The sequence below is a fragment of the Puma concolor genome, chromosome F2, assembly GCF_028749965.1.
Source record: "Puma concolor isolate L17-30 chromosome F2, mPumCon1.1.hap2, whole genome shotgun sequence".
Taxonomy (NCBI): Eukaryota; Metazoa; Chordata; class Mammalia; order Carnivora; family Felidae; genus Puma; species Puma concolor.
In genome coordinates, this window is record NC_141684.1 from 66,398,234 (window position 1) to 66,410,280 (window position 12,047).

Below are 12,047 nucleotides of genomic sequence, written 5' to 3' on the forward strand. Positions count from 1 at the left end.
ACTCTCAGATTAGAATAAAAAAATTCAATAAACTTAAGCAACAGTAAAAACCAAGTATTAGGAAAACAACAAAAACAAAAACAAAAAGAACAAAAGTAAAAATTTGTCTTAGTAATAAAAAGAAATAGAACAACACAAAAAACAAAAACTCTTTTCTGGAAAATAATATAAATCAAACTCTAAAATCTAGATCCCTAGTCACCAAGAGCATCTTGGATGAGGGAATTTTCCAGATCACAATAGCATTCTGTGTCTCCATAAGAAAATAAAACAGGGTTTTAGTTTACAACATAATAAAGCTAACAGTTGCCAACTTCACGTTAAAATCAAAACACTAAAGACATAAAAACTCCCAACAAAATGCAATAATAATTATCTGGTTAAAAAAAAACACCCAGACCAGACCAGAGTATATGTGTGGATATTAAGCTGTTCATGTCGCATGGTACAAAATCAAATATTACTTTCACTGGTGACTTTGATAAAATTAGAAATATATGAGAAAATCTTTTCTTTTAAAATCACTAGATGACTACGAGCAGAAACATACAGACAATATAAACCCTGTAAAGGACCACAGAGGATGAAGCAAGCAAAGCATACTACACATAATAAGAAAACAAGTAACTATTCAAGGAGCAAAACAAACAAAAAATCAGAAATTCAATTAATATGATCAAATATATTGGGTATGATAAAAAGAGAGGGATATAGGGATCACTATTCCAAAGACTATAACTCTGGTTAGGATAAAAAAAAGCAAATTAAAAAAAAAAAAACTCACAAAACCAAATTCAAAAAACTAAATATATAAGCTAACTAAAAAATAAATGGTGACACAAAAGTAAAAACTGAGAGAAAAGACAAAAATATCTATCAGGCATACATGAATAAAAGAAAAATTTACAGCTAACAAGGATAACTTCACAAATGAGAGCAAAATGCATTAAACAGAACAAAGCTGATTTAAAACTTAGGTACTTCAAAATTGAACTATAACAGTCATAAAACTGTACATTCCTATGGAAAGCATTTTCTCTTAAACATAGTAAGAAATTGGCAATTGTGGAAATTGTGGAAAACAACTATTTTTCATTCTTAAATAATCAATTTTACAAGAAAATATTCTCTGTGTTTTCCACTCGGTTTTGCTACAAGCCTCACATGGCTCTAAAAAATAAATGTTATTAATTTTAAAAATAAATGAATGACACTTGAATACTATTTTAAAAGGTGGAACAAATATATATCCAACTTTATATCCTATGAATGAAGGATTTAACATTACTAGAATACTGAAAAGAAATAAAACAAACAAAAACATAGGTGTTGCTTATAAATTCTCTTTTAAACAATATTTCAGTAGATTCTAATTGCAAACATTTATCTCTATCACCATAAAACCTGGGGTGAGAAATAAAACAGTGTATTTGAGACAATTAGAAATGGTTCATATTGTCTATAGTAGGTCACATACTGAATAGTGCACCAAACCACATCATAAATACACTAGAAGAGTCCACTGGTTAAAAGTAATCTTGCAAATGCTGTTTAGAAAAAACAATGTCTGTATAAATCTAAATTTGTGAAAACCATTTTCTTAAATTGGGGTAAACCTACAGAACATAGAGTTTTTTTTCAAGGTGTGGTCCACAGGCTGATATCCATCAAAGCCCTGTGAAATGCAGATTCCTGGACTAACCTCACACTTATTACAATGTCAGATACTCTATAAATGAGACCTAAAGATGTATTTTTAACAAATCCTGTGATACTTATGCATATAAAATTTTAAATACAGCTTTGAAATATGAGCAAGGGTATAAACTAGAGCTTCATAGGGGCCAACTGGTTTCCTTGAGAGAAAACCTCTAATAACTTTAATCCATGCACCTAACTGTGGATATCCACCAATCTCAGATACGGACTTCAAACCAGTCCATTGTGAGCCACTGGGCTCTTTTTTAATTTCCAATCCATCAAGGATAAATATGTAAAACAGTAAAAATGAACTACTAGATACATGAAATTTTTTATTTTTATTTTATTTTTATTTTTTTAACATTTATTTCTTATTGAGAAACAGAGAGAGACAGCATGAGCAAGGGAGGGGCAGAGAGAGGAGGAGACACAGAATCCAAAGCAGACTCCAGGCTCTGAGCTGTCAGCACAGAGTCTGACACGGGGCTCGAACTCACGTACTGTGAGATCATGACCTGAGCCTGAGCCACCCAGGCGCCCCATATACGTGAAAATTTTTAAAAAGACATTACACTATTCAAGTCCAACTTAATCAGATTCAACAGACATATGATTACTCTGACAAAGTGCTACAAAAGCTTCCTAACATCTCCTCTCCATTTCTGTATTTACTCTTATCATGAATAGCTGGTTGGGTGCTGCTCCACTGACCATATGAACAAGATTAAGAATGACTAAGGTAAGTAACCCCCTTACATTCACTGGGGGGGGGGGGGGGGGGGGTAACAGCAGCAAAGCACAGGAAGTTCAGTGCACTGTACCCAAATGAAGTAGCAAGATGGAAGGGAGGAACAAAAGCATCTCCTCCACCATTTCCTGTTTGCTAACAACTCCATGACTCTCACGGAGAAAGTGGGTTAAACTACAGGTTTAATTTACATTTTTGTCTGAAACTTACTTTTGTTTCCTCCCCAATTATATTTTCTCTTGCATAGTAGTGCTGAAGCTGAAGATTATGTTTTTCTTCCTCTTCTTTCTTCTTTCTTTCCACTTCTTTCCGTCTTTCTTCAGCTAACCGAATAAGCTCTTCATTTTTGAGCCTTTGCTTTAAAATAAAGAGAAAAATATACACTCCATACATACATTCTATAGTCTATTCAAATACCTCTTATTTGTCTGAAATAAAGAGATAAAATTGAAGATATATTTCTATTAGAGGATATTCGGTGTTCTTTAACAAAAAGAAGCTATTTAACAATAAAGTATTTGGCATCTTTTATAACATCCTAGTCAACCTAAACCAATTTTTGGATTTAAAAAGTCATTTATCTCTCTTCTTAAGTCTTTCACTTTAATAATAAAATAGTTTCCAATAAATGAATATTGATCTGATATTTTCTAAACATACTCCAGAACTGTTCTCCTCTGTAATATGTTTCCAAGTCAGAAGAAATATTTTACTTTCAGGGTAAGGAGAAAACTAGAGTAGGAAAAAAATGCACCTCCTCCTCTTTCTCCCTCTTCTTTTCCTGTTCCTCTTCATACTCTTGCTGAATTCGTGCCCTCTGTTCTGCAAGCCGTTTTTCTTCTTTTTCTTCTGCAATCCTCAGTCTCTCTCGCTCTGCTTCTTCTCTTTGTTTCTTTTCCTCAATCTAAAGAAGTAAATCTAGTTATTGCATTGCAAAACTGCTGAAAGTTAGAGTACCATGTAATATTTTCTAGTATCCTATGAATTCAACACTCATAACACCCTCTTTTAAATTCCTGAAATTTTCAGTTTCCTGTATTTTGCTAGGGAGGCCACATGATGTAATATTAAGAATTATGAGTAAAACTTCAGCTCCACCAAATATATACACACTGGGTGAACTTAAGATATTCTTATTTAGTTCTGTCATCTGGTAAAAAGAGTTATTAATGTCTACTTCTCCAACAAGTGCTCAAAGAATTGAAGTGAAACAATGTATATATAAAAAATATAAAGTTCCTCCTGTTTAGAGGTACTCAGTAAGCAACTCATCATTACATTATTTTATAATGATTGTTACTATTATGTCTCAAAGTTCCTTGGCTTAATTACTATCCGGCAACAACAGTGTAATATTTTAGCATTTAACCATTCCTTATGCAAGAATCCTTTCCCCAGAATGCCCTTTCTTCTTTCCTATCTACTGGCAAATGGTAAGGAAAACAAGGATTTTAGCCACAAGGATTCATAATTAAGTTCCATCTTGAATGTCACCTGGGGCCTATAGTGCTAAGTACTCTGAAGAAATACTCTAAGGGAGAGTGTAAGATCTGAAAGGAAGAGAACCCTGAGATACAGTCTACATCCTCCATGAATGAGGTAGAGAAGAACGGCAGCCTGGGTATTGGGTATTCATGATGCTGGTTTTAAGGTTATCAGTAGATTTTAGTTACTTTTAAGTATGACATGGTTATGACTATTCACATTATTTTCATTGTTCTTATCTACATTTCCTCTACCTTCAAGGCTGTTATATCTAGTGTTATCAATCTTTTGAGCTATAAGAACTATAATCTTTTCACATATCTCATGACTTTACATGCTAGGGCTTCTTCCAACACTTCTTTCAAACAACACTATTAAACATGCACAATCCTAATATTCAGTACTAATAGGGTACACATAATCACTTCTTCAAGCACAATAAACCTACATAAAATGTCATTTATGATCTATACAACAAAACCTCACACTTAACACTCAGTTCTCCCTTCTCCCTATTACACACACACACAAAATCAAAATCACAAGGTCACTTCTCCATTAATGGTCAGGGTCATAATCATAAATGGATCACACACCTAAGAAATCCACAGAAAATGCCATTCCAACAAAAATGCTACACAGTAGTTCAACAGAAAGAAGAAAGCTATCATCTAGGTCAGTGGTTTTCCAAATGTATAATACAAAAGTACGTCAAAGGTCCTGCAAATACTTTATCAAATTTGTTAATCATTTCTAAAGCTATAATTAAAATTGACATGTAAACACTCACAAGTGTTATTTACCAAATTTTAACCATATGAAGATTTCTGCCGCATTAACAGTGTACCTTTTTATGCATTCATGGAGCTAAGGGCTTACGTTGCCATTTTTGCATACAGATTTGAACATTTTATAACATTTCTTTTAACATTTAAGTTTGGGGATACTTCTTGTCTGATACTTTAGTGTTGACAGTAACAAGTACCATTTAGATATTTTAAAGTTAGATTTGGGGGGAAAGAGTTTCAAGAGGCTGCTAAAAAAATATGTAGGCCACCATTTGAGAGCAATCCATTCACAGGTGCACTGAGGGTTTACAGGGTGGGAAAACTGAAGGCTAAACTTACTCTAAAACTAATATAGTCAAGCTTCCTCTATTCCTAGAGGAAAGACTTAGAGCTCTCTAGAAATGTAAGCACAATACATCCAGATATGATACTCAAAGCCAGGAGACCTGGGTTCTAGCAGTGGCCTCACAATTTTCAGGCTCTGCCACCATGGATGAGTCTCTTAGCCTACGTTTTAGCTGCATGTCATAAAACAGAAATAATAATACCCTCCTCAGAAAGTCTGAAGATTAATGAGACACTTACATGCAAAAGTACCTTATAAATAATAAAAGGCTATAAGATCAAGATTTTTTCCCCTGAATTCTACCCTAAACCATGCTAATACTTGGTAAGTATAATAGGAATTACATAATTCTGACTTGCTGTCATTATGGACAGTATACCACAGGGTACTTCAAGTTCAAAGGTGACTCTCACCCTCAATTAGCTGCTACCTGACTTGAGTGGCCAATACCACTGGGAATTCTGATGCCACTCTCCTACATTCAATAACTCTATTCATTTCGTCAATCCTTAGAAAGGTCTTTCCATCTATTTCCACTGTTGCCAGTGTAGTAGAATATCCCTGCTTCCAATCTTTTAAATCCTTCAATAATACACCCGTAAGAGCATATACATTATACTGCTGCATTATTGAAGAGTCCATGATAATTTGGATTAGAGAGATGACATGTTTGAGTAGAACTTAAGAATTTAAGAGGTTGGGATTAGACTGGATAGCCTTAGAGGTCATACTAAGGAATCTGGACATTTTCTGTAGAAAAGAAAAGCTACTACCAGATTTTGAATAGCAAAAGAAGTAAGAAGTCATGTCAAAGGAAGACTATTCAGGCCACAGGATTAATCTGACACTGGGATATACATGTGGGTGGGAAGGGGTGTGCAGGTGAGGAGAGAAGAAACTGAATCCTTCTCATTCACCTCAGGCTCCACCGCTAGTATTCATCTCTATGTCTACAAGAGTAGACACAGAATGGGAGTTCAATAAGTCTGTTTGCTCAATAAACACTGGATGCTCAAGTGTCTTCCTTTGGGCATTTCTACTATTTTTATATATATATATTATATATATAAAATATATATAATATATATTATAAATATATATAAATATAATATATATAAATATATATTATATATAAGTATATATAATATATAAATATATATATAATATATATATAATATATATTTATTGTCAAATTGGTTTCCATACAACAACTCCTCCTCAGTGCCCATCACCCACTTTCCCCTCTCCCCCATCCCCCCCCCATTAACCCTCAGTTTGTTCTCAGTTTTTAAGAGTCTCTTATGGTTTGCCTCCTTCCCTCTCTGTAACATTTTTCCCTCCCCTTCCCCTCCACCTCCGGTCTTCTGTTAAGTTTCTCAGAATCCATATGAAAACATATGGTTTCTGTCTTTCTCTGCCTGACTCATTTCACTTAGCATAGTACTCTCCAGTTCCATCCATGTTGCTACAAATGGCCAGATTTCATTCTTTCTCATTCCAAGTTAAATGCTATTTGCTTACATACATAAATGAGGCAAATAATTGCAAAATGTGATTCTGTATGATTTTTAATAACTTACTATACCCTGTCAAGAATATCATATCACTTGGAAAAAAACTTGATTGTCTACTAACACATAAGCATCTAGAAAGATTCACTCTATGCCTAATAAATATTTTAAGTCTTTCAGTTTTAGAAATTTCAGCATTCTTTAACAACTAATGATTTAATAAAGAAAAGATTAAGACAACTAGCATGCCTAACATGTTTCCATATCCCTTTTTCAGATATAAATGAAATAATATTGTTTTAGTACTACCTCTACCTGATATAACTGAGATATTTTAAATAACTGTGCAGTATTTTAGAACTTAGTCTTTATCCTATGGATAAAATCTTTGCAAGTTTGGCTTATTACAATTCTAACAAAACTTTGAAACTATGATCAAATAAGTACTTCACCTGAAAACGAAGAAAATTCTTGTATAATTCTTGCTGTTTAATCTGAAGTTCAGTTGGAGGCTCACAAAATATATTTCCCCGAGCAAAAGGAGAGTTCTGTGTTTGTGTATAACCTTGAAAGAGAAATTTTGCAAAGACATACCATTACTCAATGCTTAGAATATTCTGAAGGTTAAAGAATAAAGTTTGCTAATAAATCCATACTTTGAATAAATGTGCTAACTATGGAAGTCCAGAGGTTAAAAAATCAGAAGAGAAAGGCTGAGATTAAATCTGAAGACAGATGAAAGGTCATGAGAGAAAGAAAAATGGTGAAACAAAAATAGTTAAAAAAAACCATAATATATCGATACTTGAAAGACACCAAAGAAACAAAGATAATATGGAGAGAAAAAAAGTACATCTTTAAGTTCTTATGTATGTGAATATCCTCTTCTTAAGGATATGCTTAATTATATATTAAAATGTATTGTATATATATTAAAATTTTTCTAATATTATGTTTAAAAATTAGTAATTCCAAAGTCTTTCCATCTATGGTTCACAAAAGATTAGAAAGCCAGCTCTGTAAACATTTTTTATAAAATAGGAAGATTCTTTTAATCGTTGCAATAATTTTTATTTAAAATTTCTATCAAATTAATGGGATATAGGGGCACCCGGGTGGCTCAATCAGTTGAGCATCCAACTCTTGATTTCGGCTCAGGTCATGATCCCAGGGTCGTGGGATCAAGTCTTGTACTGGGCTCTGCACTGAGCATGGAGCCCGCTTAAGATCCTATCTCTCTGTCTCCCTCTGTCCCTTTCCCCCACTCATGTGCTCTCTCCCTCTCTCAAAAAAAAAGGGGGGGGATATAAACATGAACAATAAAAATATGCTATATGTTCCTATAAATAGTATTATACATCCTGGGGAAGGATAAAGGCAACTTGAAAAATAATTATACCCCAGGAGACTCTCTTTAAATGCAGGAAAAAATAAATTTAGGCCTCACATAACTTTTTATATTATTTTTTTAGTTACTGATTCATTCTTTATACCATCAATATAAATCATGTATTTCTCTCACTCATGCTTTGCATTTTAGCTGCCATTTAGGTCTATTTTGCCTCTGTATTTAATTTTATTAATGCTTCATTGAATAGATCAGCAGAAAGTCAAATCAATACTTAAATATTAAAATGTTATGTATGGTAAAGCGCACCCAGGTGGCTCAGTCAAGCGTCAGCTTAGGCTTGGGTCATGATCTCACGGTTCATGAGTTCGAGACCCACATCAGGCTTTCTGCTATCAGTGCAGAGCCCAGTTCAGATCCTCTGTCTCCCTTTCTCTCTGCCCCGGCCTGCTCATGCTCTCTCTCTCTCTCTTTCAAAAATAAACATTGAAAAATAAAAATAAAATTTTATGGTGAAAAGGAGGATTAGCAAAACAAACAAGTTTTTAAAAATAAGGTTTTTCAAAAAAATAAAGTATAAAAATAAAATCATAAGGAAACATGTGCTCTATATAAAGAAAATGGAAATGTATCTAGGCATCATAATAAACTAAAAATTAAGTTGAAGCCAAATTAGTATAGACTTCATAAATATGGTTCTTCATTCTAGAACCATAAAGTAAAAGAAAAACAATGAACTTTGGGAAGGGCCTCAAAAACATGAGAGGATAATGAATTTTAAGCACACATTATAACATTCAATTTTCAGATACGTTCAAGTTCCCTAAGACCTTTAAAATATTAAATGCCATATATGTGTGTACATACACATGTACCTATATAAACATACACTCACACATATATGCTAGCAAAGCAACAAATTAGGTGACTGGATACTTTCTTGTATTCATAAAGTTTATTTTAGGTTAATTCTTAATTTCAATTCGCAAAAAAAGGGGAATTTTAACATTTTATGATGTTGTATGATTTCTTAAACTAAAGCATCCTGGCCAAAATGTCAGCACCAAAACCCTGACAGTGTACTGAAAGGCGAAAGACAGTAAATTCTGCTGTCCATATTCAATCATCAAGCTTGTGTGTTTTATTGCGAAGGGGCCATAGAACTGCTGATTTTTCCAGTGTTTCTGCTTGATAAGCAGAGCTAGATGCCCAAACTGTTACTACTATGATAGAAAAAGATTTGGGTGGAGACAGAATTACCAACAATACCAGGTGTGGAAGAAAAGTGTAGAAAGAATATTTGGCACTGAGATCTCAATACAGACTACTAGAAGGAACACATGAAGAGAAAACTAATGATGTATCAAAAAGAAGTCAAAATATCTTCAATAATGAAAGGTGTTTTTACTGCACACTGGGTTATTACAGACACAGAATGAGAGCCAAATTAATTTCATCAAAATCAAAAATTTCTATTTTAGTGCTCCCAAAATGGAAGACTGAATCCACTAGGTAAAAATCTACTTGTGCGTCAAAGTAAGAAAGCACTTTCTAATAATTAGACATCCAACAGTGGAACAGGTTGTACATGGAAACAACAAACAGCGTATCTCCTAAAGTGTTCCAAAAGACCACAGAGATTAGATTAGCACTACCATCAAAGACTTGAAAGATGAAAGGTTAGTGATTCTAATTATAGCTCCTTACATAATCTGCCTGTTTGGCCAGATAATCATATGGGTTAAAAAAAATTTTTTTTAATGTTTATTTATTTTTTGAGAGAGAAAGAGAGAGAGCATGAGCAGGGGAGGGACAGATAAAGAGGAAAACACAGAATCCAAAGCAGGCTCCAGGCTCTGAGCTGTCAGCACAGAGTCCAATGCAGGGCTTGAACTCACTAACCATGAGATCGTGACCTGAGCCAAAGTCAGATGCTCAACTGGCTAAGCCACCCAGGAGCCTCCATATGGGTTAAATTTTTTTTTAATTTTTGAAGACTATATGATCAGTCAGGGATATTTCAGAAAGACTTTCTATTGTGAAGTTCTTTTCTAGTCTAAAATCAAAACTTTTGTGGAAGTACAAAAGCAGAATTTGTAGTAAATGGTTACTTTTATAGGCATTAAAGTATAGTGCAACATGTAGTGCAAAATATTTTTAAAATTCCCTTAAATTTTAAATACTTAACATATTTTCATATATACTTGATAAAAAAAGATGCTCACAACTTTTCCTGCCAAGTCATAAAGATACTGAATAATTTTCTATTTATAGAACCTTTCATTAAAGAATGTTGTTTAATAGCAAACCAAAGATATTTGTTTAAGGGGTGCCTGGGATGGCTCAGTCAGTTAAGCATCCAACTCTCAATTTCAGCTCAGGTCATGATATCACAGTTCTTGAGTTTGACCTCCATATTGGGATCTGTGCAGATAGCACAGAGCCTGCTTGAGATTCTCTCCTCTCTCTCTGCCCCTACCCCATGTGCACGTGCATACGCACTCTCTCTCAAAATAAATAAATAGTTTAAAAAAAGATATTTGCTTAAAAAATGGAGACGTGATCAGATATCAAACTTTTAAAACATTAAACCTAATTTCTTTGTACTTTGTGGTTTTACAAGAGAAGGTAAATGACTACAAAATAAGCAAAAAAATAAAACAATTAAAATTAAATATAACAAAAACAGTTACTTTGTACAATATATATCACATCTGATGCACTTTCACTAATCAAATAGTTACAGATATAAGAAGCAAAAGAGACTATTTGTGTATGTGTAAAGAGACTATATGATTTTAAGAAATGCCCTCCCACCAGCAAAATAAAAATTTTAGTAGCAGCTCAAGTATATATGTTATAAAGCTCAGAAGAAATACATAGTATTAAGAAGCAAACTTTTTTTCCCTATTCACTTTTGTCAAACTACTTAATACTTGAGAAAAGGTATTATAAATAACATGAATGTGTTATGCTTCCTGACTCTAAGTACCCAAATTCTCAAAATCACAATATGAACTTTGTCAGACAACAGAAGAGAAATATTACTCAACAGCTTTAAAAATGTAAAACAAACAAAAATAGAATGTAATTAAAAACCTGAGTTTTTATCTGCAGAATCTTCTAAGTTCTCAGCATTTGAGGTGGCTAAATTTTGGTCTAGAGATACAACAGCCCTTTTATCTTCAAATGTTCTTGCATCTGGATTATGGTAGGCATCTATATTTTGTCTGTGCATCCTATTCAAATCAGCTAAGAGGGAAAAATAAATTCAACAAATACATTTCTATAATTAGTATGCTTAATACATTTTCTTAGAGTAGAGAATCAGAGAAAACAGTAGGATAGGTTGGAATAATTCAATGGTATCTTGGTGCCCTGAAAACAGAAACAAAATTGTTAAAACTTGTAAGAAGATTTTCAAAAAATAACCTTATGAAAATCAGTCAAGACGTTAAGAATATAAAAATCTTTGACAGGCCATAAAAACCATATTCATATGTATGTTACTTCAGAACTTGGAATCTCTGTAAATACAGAACAAACACTAACAATTCAAAACAAGTTATAGTGAAATTTACCCAACTTCACTAGCATTCCTAATGAAAAAATATAATCATGTAGTGTGGAGTTTTAAAATATATTCATAACTTTTTGACAATCCTCTCTTAAAAGATGGAGCTCAATTACCCTCCCTTTGAACATAAGCCAGAGTTAGAAACTCACTTCTTACAAACAGAACACTGTAGGATGATGGCATATGACTTCCAAGGCTACTTCATAAAAGACATTATGGTTTCCACCTTGCTTAATCTATTACTTCAAAGATAGTCAGCTACTGTATCATAAAGACAATGATGTAGTCCTATGGAAAGGCCTACATGACAAGGAACAGAGGGAGCCATATTGGAAATGAATTCTCCAGTCCCAGTCAAGCCTTCATATGACTACAGACCTGGCTGAAATTTTGGACTGTAACCTCATGCAAGACCCTGAGACAGAACCACCCAGCTAACCCATTCACCAATTACTGACTCACAGAAACACAAGATCCACAAGATGAGTGTTTGTTATACTAAAACATTACATGTTGGGTAATTTTTGTTACACAACAGTAGAT

The 12,047-nt window shown here is 33.4% G+C and overlaps 1 protein-coding gene across 9 annotated transcripts in view; it reads right to left on the reverse strand.

Annotated features, from left to right (window-relative positions):
* Nucleotides 1–12,047, reverse strand: part of CSPP1 (centrosome and spindle pole associated protein 1) — a 153,260-nt gene that overhangs the window by 24,411 nt on the left and 116,802 nt on the right. For 6 of the 9 annotated variants that reach the window (XR_015246755.1, XR_015246756.1, XM_025922476.2 and 3 more), the window contains 4 exons: nt 11,027–11,179; nt 7,032–7,144; nt 3,204–3,353; nt 2,660–2,806 (listed from right to left, as the gene is read on the reverse strand). Coding sequence is in view for 7 of the 9 variants with exons in the window: in XM_025922476.2 (XP_025778261.1) it covers nt 2,660–2,806; nt 3,204–3,353; nt 7,032–7,144; nt 11,027–11,179 (563 nt within the window). In the remaining 2 variants the exon portion in view is untranslated. The remainder of the gene's footprint in view (nt 1–2,659; nt 2,807–3,203; nt 3,354–7,031; nt 7,145–11,026; nt 11,180–12,047) is intronic. The other 3 variants (XM_086695380.1, XM_086695382.1, XM_086695379.1) reach the window with 1 other exon arrangement.